This window comes from Atractosteus spatula, chromosome 10 (genome assembly GCF_055471065.1).
Source record: "Atractosteus spatula isolate fAtrSpa1 chromosome 10, fAtrSpa1.hap1, whole genome shotgun sequence".
Lineage (NCBI taxonomy): Eukaryota > Metazoa > Chordata > Actinopteri > Semionotiformes > Lepisosteidae > Atractosteus > Atractosteus spatula.
Genome location: NC_142715.1, coordinates 17,016,519 through 17,029,608, shown reverse-complemented (window position 1 = coordinate 17,029,608; position 13,090 = coordinate 17,016,519). Strand labels below are relative to the sequence as shown.

At 42.7% G+C, this 13,090-nt stretch overlaps 1 protein-coding gene across 1 annotated transcript; it reads left to right on the top strand.

Moving 5' to 3' along the window:
• The first annotated feature begins 7,246 nt into the window (after positions 1 to 7,246).
• LOC148825540 (uncharacterized) lies at positions 7,247 to 12,193 on the top strand. Its single transcript, XM_088926324.1, has 2 exons — positions 7,247 to 7,634; positions 10,461 to 12,193. Exons 1-2 carry the CDS (start codon positions 7,247 to 7,249, stop codon positions 12,191 to 12,193), a joined length of 2,121 nt encoding a protein of 706 aa, XP_088782450.1.
• Positions 12,194 to 13,090: the final 897 nt, after the last annotated feature.

Sequence of the window (13,090 nt, the reverse complement as noted above, 5' to 3'; positions counted from 1 at the left end):
CTGTCACCGTGCCATAGTTGGTTAAAGCGCCTGTTTATTAAACAAAAGAATCTAGATTCAAATCCTAGCCGTGTCTTTCTTCTTATCTTGTGGTACAGAACGTACCATTTCGGGCAATCACAAAGGGCTTGATTTCCTTAAATGCATGTGTTCAGTTCCTTTCTGGAAAACTTGTTTTTCAAGAAATTCACACAACTTGCGAAAAATGAAATTCTTGGTTATCAGTGCAGAAGAAATATTACCGGCTGGCAAAAAAAAAACGGTAAGAGATTTTTTTTTAACCGGAAACTTGTGATTCGAGAGAAGCCCCTACCGGTCAGTGTCTGTGGCGCAATTGGTTAGGGCGTTCGGCTGTTAACTGAAAGGTTGGTGGTTTAAGTCCACCCAGGGATGGATTTCTTTTGCGATGTAAGCATTGTCTTCGCAAAGGTCGATTGCATTTCTCAGCGAAACCTTAACCATTTTAATATTTACAGGAAATGCGAGTGTTTAACACGTGTCAGGATCACCGGGAAATGTCCAATAATGCGCAACATCGCAACTCCCCAGAAAACCATATTCACCCAAGAAAAATGATCGTCGAATCGTCATTTATACTCCCGTTGAATCCTCTGCTGAAATATTTTAAAAATACAACGCAGGTTTGTTTGAGAACCTGACAAGCATTGTTACCTTAGTACTGTGCAGTTTTGATATTTTGACATATGTATCTTATATTATCTAATTTTGTTGTAATTTTAAAATATGTTAGCTGAGGATGCAAAGGGGTGAAAGGGAAACGTCAGAGGGTATAGTAACAACAAGGTTAGGACTGGTGGAGGTGGTAGGGGTGTTGATGGTTTTTCTCTGTAGAGGATGATTGAGTTTTTTATCCTTCTCTGAAGTGAGAAACCGGAAGAGTTGGGGGTTGAGGGATCTGATGAGGTTAGTTATAAAAGGAAGTTGATGTGGAGCTGTTAGCCGTAAGAATTCCTTAACGTCTTTGATGTTGTCATCAAAGATAAACTGCAGTCAGCAAAGATAAAAAGAAAATTATCTTTGCTTACTGCCCTGTCTTTCTCACACCTGAAGAAGGCTCCACAGCCAAAACGTTGTGATTCTTTTCTTCTCTTTTCAGCATGGAATAACCCTTTACTTGTTCCTTTGCAGCCTACGCATGCAGGAACAGCTACCCACTTGATACTGTATATAACATTCCTATAATCACAACTATGAATGTCCACTGCAGGCATTTTTTCCATGATTAATTATTCTGACATTGAAGTGTATTTTATGTCATAATCACTGAAAAAATGTTTTGTACATTCAGGAAGTAAGACAATGACAAATCACTATGTATTGCAATTAGATTGACCTGATCTAGATATTCTATATACTTTAACATACCATGTTCAGAATGTCACAACGCAGAAATGCAACAGTGAAGTGTCGTAATTACAAATGTTCATGATGAGTGATTCTGTCTCTCTTACCTTAGTGTTGGAATTTTAAGATGTTTTGGTAATGTGGAAGGAGGGACATGCCATGTTTACAGGGTCATATTTTAAAAATGGTACAGTTAAATTTCCTGAAGTTCAGGATTTTGATAGTCTGTCTCTCAGACCTCAGTGTCAGAATTTTGAGCTGTTTTTATAACCTGGAGATAGTTTCATGCAATAAGCAGAAAGTGCCATCACCCTTTGCTCATTCTCGGTTACCCATATATTCTCATATGCCATGTTCTAAATGTCCCAAATTAAAACTGCTATGTTAAAAGTTCTTGCAAAATGCAAGATTTTAAGATTTTTAATGATTTTTAATGATCAGAAGGCAAGGTCGTGGTAAATATGCAGAAAGTGCCAGTGAATTCACGTTTTGCCTTTGTCTTATTTACTTGATTTTCATCAGCCCAAAATTAATGTACTCTCCAATCGCTGTTGCTTCTTCAAATCCTTTAACTGAACTTTGATATTGAGGGATTATATTGCACAAATTGTGGTTTTCTTTTTAAAGCAAATTTGAAAATCTGAGCCTCTATTACAGTTGTCTTGGATGTTTCGCAAGGTATAACAGACCCCTTGCACCCTCAGTTAAACTATTTAAAAATATAACAAACTTAATTGATATAGAACAGCATTTAAGGTTACATGTAAATTACAATTAAGGTAAATATACAAAGGTATTAAAATACAAATGTACAGTCCTGACATAATTATACTGTCCATCTGTCTTTTTTGCTTGTCAATTTCTCCAACAAATCTGTGTTGTAAATTTTAATATTCTAACAGCGAGAGAATGCACTAATAAGCAAGATTTGTATATCATCTTTTGCAGGCTGTATGAATTTCATGAAAAGCAAGTTGTTCCAGAAAGGAAATGAAAACTTGCATTAAACAAAATCAAGCTACACGTGATCATCCATAGTGATACATTCTATAAGACAAGACAGGAAGAAAGGAATTAATGTCTGGGAATTCTGAGGAATACTGGAACCAATGTCCAAGGATTCAGGATTAGCACATTTAAAAATGACTGTAGAGAGACATCTACAGGCGAAAGGCGACATAACATCACAGCAGCAGCATTTAAGGTGGATCGGAAAACGCGAATAAAAGGAAGCTGGCGAATAAGAAGCCAACTTCAGCCTATTTAATGCAATATCATTAGGTGAGGTGAAGTGGAAAAATATTTCTTGCTCTGAATCCTAACATTATTATAGGAGGTATTCTAGGACTTCTCACCTCAGATAAAACTGCCAATACATCAATAATTTCTACTCCATCAATAGCAGCAGTGTTATTGGTACTGAGTAATAAATGTCATCATACAAAAAGTCGAAAGTTTCAACTGCATTCAAGTTTCAACACCAGGCAGGAGGGTCAGGTCTGTCCAGCACCAGAGCAGAATTTGGTTTCTCCAGCAATGCTGGGCTACTGGGAGTGATGCTAGTACGACCTTAATCAGAGTCAATCGTTTCCTGTTGGCACTGCAGTACGAACACAGAAGAGCTCAGACTGGAGCTGCTGAATTCACAACTTCCTGGCGGGATTCCGAGGAATATTAGAGCCGATGTCTGGCAATTTGAAGGAATAAGGGAGCTGATGTCTGGGAATTCTGAGGAATACTGGAGCCAATGTCCAAGGATTCAGGGAAATACTGGAGCCAGTGTCCTTGAATGTGGAGGAATACTGGAGCCGCGGCTCACACACCTCTATCCATTCATTAACTTCCTATACTGCAAGTTCAGAGGCCAGTGACTCCTCTACCTGCACTCAGGCTACCAGACTCTCCTCTGGCCTTCCAGTCTTTACTTCTGTCTCCCCAGAATTAAAAGACCAGCTGTCCATTCTAGCTCCTGACAAATGTGCTTCATTTCAGTTTTTAGCTTTTATTATCCATTTTATTTTATTTTTTGCCTTTTCAAGCTACTATGCAACTGCCTAAAGTCACTCATTAAAAAACATATCTATCACTTCTAGCAGTTCTTGGTCATCTCCTTTGCATGTATAAGGTAAAAAACTACTGTTGCACTGAACTAAACTAAATTCCACCTCTATAATTACTCTTCACACAAAGACAGTGTAAACAAGAGAATCCCACTTCTAAAACAATTACAGAGAAGGGGTTAAGCTGATATAATTAAATGCACTTTGTTCCCTGGCAGAGCTGTGGGGAAGAGCTAAAATAAAGAAAATAGGGTTAAATGAATATTTACCAATAATGGAACAAGTAAAGGGTTTATTCCGTGCTAAAAAGAGAAGAAAGGAAACACAATGTTTCAGTTGTGGCACCTTCTTTGGGTTAACTTTAACTAACCATTTACTTTTAATTAACCCAAAGAAAGCTCCTTAGCCGAAACGCTGTGTTTATTTTCTCTCTTTTCTCCCCCCCGATATGCAGCCCACCACCAGCTGTTGAATCTCTCTCTCAATCCTCTCGGGAAGAGGCATCCAGATAGAGGGTACCACAGGGTGGACAGGCACAGCATTTTGACCAACAGGACCCTTCCCTTCGAGATCAGGGACCTGCGTCTCCACCTGCCAAGTCTGACTCTTATCTTAACGAGCTTCTCCTTCCACAGCAGAAGCCCAGTGGCCTACTCATCAGTAGCAATATAGACTCCGAGGACCTTCAGGTGACCCGTCTCCACCTTGAAGGGTAGCCAAGGAGCAGGGCAGTGTCTGCCTTCCCCACCAGAAAGACCTCGGGCTTCTCCAGGTTAACCCTGGTGCCAGAGGCAGCACAGTAGGCCTGAACCACCTCCAAGGTGGACTGGATCTCCGCCACCTCTGTCAACATCATTGTGGTGTCACTGGCATACTAATAGATCAGTGAGGTGGCAGCGCTCCAAGGCAAGGTGACCCCGCGCACCCCCTCCTTCCTGCGGATCGCCAGGCCCAAGGGCTCAGTCACCAAGGAGAAGAGCAGGGCAGACAGAGGGCAACCCTGCCACACTCACCTGGTCACGGGAAAGAAGATCATGAGGGAACCGTTCACCCTGACACACCTCAGTATCCCCCTGTACATGAGATTCATGTCCTCTCCCTTTCCCGTCATGTCCTCCATAGGAAGACAGATGAAGGGAAATCCATGTGCTAATTGACAACAAAAAAGTAGCTTCAAATTATTCACCAATCTGTTTTATGTCTGACCACATCTCTCCTTCCTCTTTTGCAGTGAGCACATTACTTTCAGTGTCTTCTCCTGTCTTTTCCTTGCTGTATTACTGTCCCCTTCCCTCATGTGGAGATGGATCCACAGCCGAAACCTTGCTTGTTTCACCCTGTTTGTGCAGCATCAGTCTGTGTGAGGAGAGGGACTCACGCTGCTCCGGTGGTGCAATAGGTCAGCATACTTATACAGCAGAGTCATGCTGAGATTGTGAGTTTTAGCAGCTCCTGGAGTATCATTACTTCTAGTTTTAGCGACTGAAACTAATTGTTAAGTTTAGGTCTGTTCGTGTTTCTCTGTCCATTTAGAAGAACTGTATTAACACAGGTAAATATGTTTCCACAAGCCAATACACTGCAGCTACATCTGATACTGTTGCTGTTGGTGTCAGCCTACTATACCATCTTCAATTGGCCCAAGATTTTTTCTGCCACTTGACAATTCTGCTTCTGTATTTTTGCCAGTCTTTTTTGCATTTTATATAAACAGCTAACATGCATATTCTTTGTTGTATATATATATGGTTCATTCACAGAAATAGGAGAGACTGCCTTCTTCTTATTATTATTATTGTTTTGTTTTTGTTTCTGAGAGATCTTGGTACAAAGTATATACAGTATAAAACAATTTTAAGTTGTACTTCAAGTCTATGGATCATAAAAATTTCACTTTTCCTTGCTGAAAGTCTAACGCACAAGAGAGAATGTGATAAACTTCCTGAATATTTGTCCCACAATAGACACTTTTTGGGGAAAAAAAAACTATTAATTTGATGTGTTATCATGTGAACTCTTGCTCTTATGATGGAAGAATATTGTATTTGGTATTGCATGTAATTAGATGGTAATTCTTTTATTTGCTCTGTCCTCTAGTTAAGATGTGTTATTTCAGGAAAATAAAGTATATGCTCAGTAGAGGGGGGATAATATTGTGTCTGTTAATCAAACATAATCAGCAATTATGGACAACCATTTTTTTGCCAAGGTTGTGAATATTGTAATGCCTCTGAAGTCACATTAAAACTTCCTGTAGAATTAAAAAAAACACAGAAATACAAGCGGGCATGATTTGTGTCCAGGATATTTTAATGCAACAAATCCGGCCCCGGAAAGTGCCCCTTCTCTCCTTTTGAGCCACTGCCCACCAAAAGGTCTCTGCACGGCTCTGTTTGGGAGATGTCAAGATGCTGAGCGTGTGCTGTGTTTCAGTGTCTGGTGAAGAGCACACGATGTTGTACACGGAAAGCACATTGAGCTCCTTGGACATGAAAATTGCCAGATGGTTAAAACTTCTCTCAGTAAACAGGAGATCCTGTGTCCAAAATCCCGAGGTGCCTTTCTTCCTGTCTTGTCATACAGAATGTATTGTAACACTACGGGGTTCATGTGGGCTCCCTCGCTGCCACCACATTAGGTCGGCCCCCAACCGTTGGGGACTCGAACCTGGGCCTCTGGCGTCACTCAACAGGGACCCAGCCTGTTGAGATAAAGAAAGATCTCCCTTTAGCCCAGCGGCTGCAGCCCCTGCTATCACAGGGAAGGGCGGAGTCGTTACCGCGCTGGTAAGCCGGCTCTTACACGCTTCCGGTGGCCGTAAGCGTTACACTCTCCCCTGCTTAACTCGCCGTCCTCGGCAAAGGGCTATCCCATCATACTGCTGACACCAATGTAACACTACGGGGTTCACGTGGGCGCCCTCGCCGCCGCCACATCAGGTCGGCCCCCCACTGTTGGGGACTCGAACCCGGGACTCTGGCGTCACTCAACAGGGACCCAGCCAGTTGAGCTAAAGAGAGATCTCCCTTCAGCCCAGTGGCTGCAGCCCCTGCTATCCACAGGGGAGGGCGTAGACATCACCACTCTGGTAAGCCGGCTTTCACACTCAATGGTGGCTGTTAGCGTTACAGTATAATTAAGGACAATCACATAGGGCTTGATTTAGTTTCATGCAAATATTTACTTCCTTTCTTGGGATAACTTGTTTTTCAACAACATTCATACAATTTGCGAAATATGAAATACAAATCTTGCTTATCGGTGCAGAAGAAATACTGCCAGCTGCCAAGAAAATGACGGATTTTTTTTTCTTTAACCAAAAACCTGCACAGGGAGATGTAGAACAGAAATCCGCTTGAGACGTTTTCGTTGGGGAGGAGGGTTGTGGAAGGGCAAAAAAATCTGTTGCGTTTCACAAAATTCAGTTACGAACGGCGCAAGTCGCAGGTGATTCACCCCTCTTCACTAGGTGGCGATAGGAGGTGCAGTGAAGTTTATATCCGCTGCAGAGACTCCTCTTTCTCAGCTCCGCTTCTCGATTGTCTTGAAGTCGCCGCCACGTTAACGAATGACGTCATCATACTGCGCAACACTGCATATATTTCACCCACGTGTAGGTGATTGAATCATTTTCTTTAGGTAAAGAAAGAAGTTGTTTTTTTAATAACTTCAGTTTCTGAAAACGTAGCGTCTTGTCGGTTGTGTTTATGCTTGAACAGAGCACAGACCTGACAACAGAATCTGTGAAAAATAAAAATAAAGAAGCTGTTCTGTTTAAACATCGCAAGTCAGCCTTTGTTTCTGACCGACTCTGAAGAAGGATGGCGGAGTGCTTGTTAAATCTGCAAACCCAGCTTGACTCTTTCATGCAGGTGTTGCTCAAATCGATCGTGTATGAAGTGTCAGAAGTTTTCCGAAACAGGATGTCTGACTCTGAGGACGAGTTTCAAGACAAACTCTGCAGCGTCTCCCAAACTCTGGTGAGACGTGCTGTGTTTAAAATCACGCAGTGTGTGGAGGACAGTGTCGGGAGTGAAATGGCGCAGCTGAAGAAGGAAAACGAGAGCCTGAAGTGGAGATTGCAGCTGAGGGAGAAGGAGTCGGGAGCAGGAGGAGATAAGGAACAGACAGATCGTGTTGGACACACGCTTCCCTGTGAAGTCACTGCAGAAATAAAAGAAGAAATGGACACGGAACTGCAGCTCTCAGGTCAGTGTGGTGACTTGTATGAAGTCACTGTGTTTAAAACCAGTGTCTATAACTTTCTCACTGGTGAGATTTTTTTAAAAATAAACTTTATTTTAAAGAAAACATCTCGCAAGAGTAAACATTCTCGTTATCTAACAAACTATCAAAGTGTCATAAAAAAAAACTTTCCTCAGTGGTGAGAATATAGTGGCGAGATGCAGAGTGACGTGGGAAAGACTTGTGTGATGTAGCAACGGGATTCTTTACTGAAAACTGAACTGTTTTGTCCGGTTACGGTGCTGAAAATACCTCGTTCACATTCAACAATTGTTTCACTGAATCAATTTGTACTCCGACGTCATTAGGAAACAACATTTATAAATGAACAAGTAATAGGTTTATTCCATGCTGAAAAAAAGAAGAGAGAAAAAACACAACGTTTCGGCCGTGGAGCCGTGTTTTTCCTCTCCTTTTTTTCAGAATGGAATGAACCTATTACTTGTTCCTTTGCAGCCTACGCATGCTGACGCAGCTATCCACATGAACATTTATAAATATTGTATTTACGTTGTATTGGTCTAAATTTTTACTAAGTATACTAATGATTGTGTATATAAACATTATTTAATTGGTTTAAGTATTACTGTCTTCCAGGGTCTGTGTCTGTATTGAGTCCTTGAATATTAATCCAGTGTGTCTATATTAACCCCTCTCTTTCTCAATGCAGTGTTAGTGTACTGTAGTGTCCAGTCAGTCTGTGTTAACCCCTCTCTCAGTGCAGTGTTAATGTACTGTTATGTCCAGTCAGTGTGTCTGTATTAACCCCTCTCTCTGTGCAGTGTTTATGTGCTGTTATGTCCATTCAATGTTTCTGTATTAACCCCTCTCTCAGTGCAGTACTAATATCCTGCTGTCTGCAGACAGTGTGTCTGTATTAACCCCTCTTTCTCAGTACAGTGTTAATGCACTGTAGTGCCCAGTCAGTCACCGTGTCTGTATTAACCCCTTTCTCTGATTGCAGTGTTAATGTCCTGCAGTGTCCAGTCAGTGTCTGTATTAACCTGCCTCTCTCTGTGCAGTTTTAAAGTAATGTAATGTGCAGTCAGTGTGTCTATTAACCCCTTTCTCTTAATGCAGTGTTAATGTACTGTGTTGTGCAGTCAATGTGTCTGTATTAACCCCTCTCTCAGTGCAGTGGTAATATGCTCTTAGTTCCAGTTTGTCCATGTCTGTATTAACCCCTCTCTCTCTCAGTACAGTGTTAATGTGCTGTAGTGTCTAGTCCGTATGTATCTATTAACCCCTCTCTCAGTGCACTGTTAATTTACTGTTATGTCCAGTCAGTGTGTCTGTATTAATCCCTCTCAGTGCAGTGTTAATGTACTGGAGTGTCCAGTCAGTGTGTGTGTATTAAACCCTTTCTCTGATTGCAGTGTTAATGTACTGGAATGTCCAGTCAGTCAGTGTGTCTGCATTAACCCCTCTCTTTCTCAATGCAGTGTTAATCTACTGTACGGTCCAGTCAGCATGTCTGTATAAACCTCTGTTTCGGTGCAGTGTTAATGTCTTGTAGTGTCCAGTCGGTGTGTCTGTATTAACCCCTCTCTCTCTCAGTGCAGTGTCAATGTAAATGTAATGTAATAGTGATATTATTACAGTAGTCTTACTATTTACATGGTAGTTAGGTTTCTGACGAAGCTAAATCAGAACATGCCCTTATACCCACATATTCCGCTATGTTTAAACAATTCAAATTGCTTGTGAGTGTACTTGTATGCGTGTGTGTAGTTTAAAGCTTTTTAGATCACATGGCCTCAGCTATCACTACTATGCTAATGATACTCAAATATACATCCATATCAAACCTGACACTGATGTGGCTGTCTCTATTCTATTTATTTGTATCCCCGATATAAAAACTTGGATGACTCAAAATGTCCTTCATTTAACTGAGACAAGACTGAAGTCCTGCTTATTGGCACCACCCATCAACTTTGTACAACCAATGTGTAACTCCATCTGTAGATGGTCTTGTACTTGAGCTTCAGTCTAAATTGAAAAACTTGGGGATGATATTTGATGTTCGACCCACATGTGCAGCATGTTGTCAGAACATCTTTCATTCACCTCATAAATATTGCTCGACTATGCCCTGTGTTATCACTAACTATGGCTGAAAAGTGTTGTCTAATCTTGAATCAACTACTGTAATGCTCTACTCTCTGGGGTTTCTAAATCCACATTGAACAAACTCCAGTATGTCCAAAATTCAGCAGCCAGAACCCTGACCACGTCTAGTACAAGTGATCACATTACTCCTATCCTGGAGTCCTAGCACTGGCTTCCTGTCAAGTTTCATATCGACTTAAAAATCCTCCTGCTCACCTATAAGACTCTCCATGTCTTGGCTTGGCACCTTCATACTGGTCTGATATTATCACCCTACTCCCTACCTTGCAATCTTCGCTCTTCTAATTGTGTTCAACTATTTGTCCCCCAGTCTGTCTACACTCTATGGGTGACATGGCCTTCTCCTGTTTTGCCCCAAGCTCTGGAACTCTCTCCCCAAGGATATCAGAGAGTCAACGTCTCTAAACTCTAAATCCAGACTTAAAAACTTTTTCTTCAGAAGAGCCTTTATTTAACTGTTCTGTACCCCTCTGCTCCTACTGTACTTAGTACCACTGTCTACTGTCTCCTCTAACTGCGTATTCTCATTGTGTTAATTTTGTTTTTTTTTTGTTGTTGGCATTCTGTAAAATGATTTGAGAAGCCACCTCTAAAGGTATAAAACTATTACATAGTTTATCCTTATAAAGGTCGTGTCTTCTTGGCCTGTGTTTACAGGCTCAGAGGCCAGTGTTCTCTCCGACGCTGGGGAAAGGGCTCTTCTTGAACAGCAGCACAGTGAGGAGGAGTGGGGCTCCAGTCTGATGCAGGAGACAGAGCTCACTTCCGCAGAAGGGAAAGAGGCACTTAGTGAGCAGCACATAGACAGCAGACAGAGTGTCAGGGATCTGGACTCTGTGGCCATGATGAAGACAGAGCCTGAGAGTGAGACACCTGGGCTCTTAGTATGTGATGATTTTACAGAGATGATGAATACTCTGGACACAATCAATATTACACAAGGTTGTAATGAACTGGGCTGTGTCTCTGTACAAGAGCACAGTGAAGAACTGGATGTTTTAAATCTTACAGAGCAGGATATGGATCCCAAGTTGATTGACCCTGCAGAGCAGCAGACTGATGTACCTGGTGAAGAGAACATTACTGATGTACAGCACACAGAGGAGAGTCAGTACAGGGAGGAGCAACAGCAGCTCCTACAGGGCTTGATAATAATTAGGCCTTGTTCTGTTCAAGTGGAGAGACTGTCACTGCAGAGTCTCAAACAATCATATGATCCCTTAGTATCTGATGATTTTACACACAGGTTTAATAATCTGGTTACTGAGAAAATTGTTGAACTGGAGAGTATGACTGTTCTTGGCCAAAGAGAGGAACAGCTGAATGAACTGGATGGTTTAAGACTCAGAGAGCTGGAGAACGAGCCCCAGATGATTCACACTGCTGAGCAGCACACTGAAGATCACGGTGGAGAAAACACAGCTCTGTTTCAGCACACGGAGCAAGACCATTCCATGGAGCATTTGCAGAATAAGAGACCCCAGCACAATCGGAGAATGTGGAAGAATAACTCAAGGCCTTGCTCAGATGGAGTGGACAAACTACCATTATGGCACGGGGAGAAGCAGCGTTTCTGTCAGTCTAGCATTTCACAACCCTACCAGCACCTTCACACAGGAGAGAGACCTTTCAGCTGTTGTCATTGTGGGAAGAGTTTTAGTCAATCAAGTAACTTTAAAACCCACCAGCGCATTCACACAGGAGAGAGACCGTTCAGCTGCAGTCAGTGTGGGAAGAGTTTTAGTCAGTCAAGTAGCTTAATAGCCCACCAGCACATTCATACAGGAGAGAGACCATTCAGCTGCAGTCAGTGTGGGAAGAGTTTTAGTCTAAAAAGCTACTTAAAATCACACCAGCGTAGTCACACAGGAGAGAGACCATTCAGCTGCAGTCAGTGTGGCAAGAGTTTTAGTTGGTCAGGTGGCTTAAAAAGGCACAAGCGCAGTCACACAGGAGAGAGAGTGTTCAGCTGCAGTCAGTGTGGCAAGAGTTTTAGTCGGTCAGGTGGCTTAAAAACCCACCAGCGCATTCACACAGGAGAGAGACCTTTCAGCTGCAGTCGGTGTGGGAAGAGTTTTAGTCTAAAAAGCTACTTAAAATCACACCAGCGTAGTCACACAGGAGAGAGACCATTCAGCTGCAGTCAGTGTGGCAAGAGTTTTAGTTGGTCAGGTGGCTTAAAAAGGCACATGCGCAGTCACACAGGAGAGAGACCGTTCAGCTGTAGTCAGTGTGGCAAGAGTTTTAGTCGGTCAGGTGGCTTAAAAACCCACCAGCGCATTCACACAGGAGAGAGACCGTTCAGCTGCAGTCAGTGTGGCAAGAGTTTTAGTTGGTCAAGAAGCTTAATAGCCCACCAGCGCATTCACACAGTAGAGAGACCATTGTAGCAGCAAGGTTTATTAAAATACAGGAATTAAGTTTGCTGCTCCCTTGCCAGTCTCTCTCTCCCTCATCTCAAGTGGTGCTTGATACAGAGAGGTCATTCCATTTGGTTCACATTTAAGGTGTTTTTTCTAGCTGATAGAGTGTCCTGATAAGGAACAACTCCCAAAGCTGAGACACATCAACCACCCTAACAAATGGTCATCTCTGATGCCTCACTGTCTGGGAGATTCCAAGGGAGAGTCTCATCCCAAGTGGTTTACAACCCCAAGGTCAGAGTGCATGGTTACTCATCCTCACATGGGGAACCAATAAATGTAGGCATCCTCTCACGAGGCACCAAAAAATGTAGGGGTTTGTGCATTTACTGGGACAATTGTTAATCGTTCCAGTTAGTCACAAAATGATTCTTGAATGTCCATGGATCTTCCAACCAATGAGCGACCGTAGTTCCTCCAGGTACAACTCCAGCTCCTCTTGGACATCCTCAGACTCAGCTCAGACAGTCACGTAACGGCCAGTGTGTCCCAGTGCCAGGACTTTTCCTTGTTCGAAGAGTTGAGAACGGAGGTTGCCAGCATGTAACCAAAGGATCCACCCGAGGTTAGCCCAGCAGCAAGCCTCGTGAACCCACCGCAAACGCTCACCTGATCGAGTGAACTATGGTCAGAGCTGTGGACAGCTGAATATCAGTACTCAGGACTCGCGCTACATCGGGAACGAACCGGTCTTCTTCCTGTCTAAAGAGTGTGACTTGCTCGGATCTGCAGTCACTTTTCTGTGTGCAAACTCTGCTAGTTTCAACCAACACTAACTAGCCGGTCTTCAGAGAGCATCAGCAGCGCACCGCAGCAGAAATCTCTCCCTCCTTCTCCTTCTCTCACGTCGAACCAACACTACCT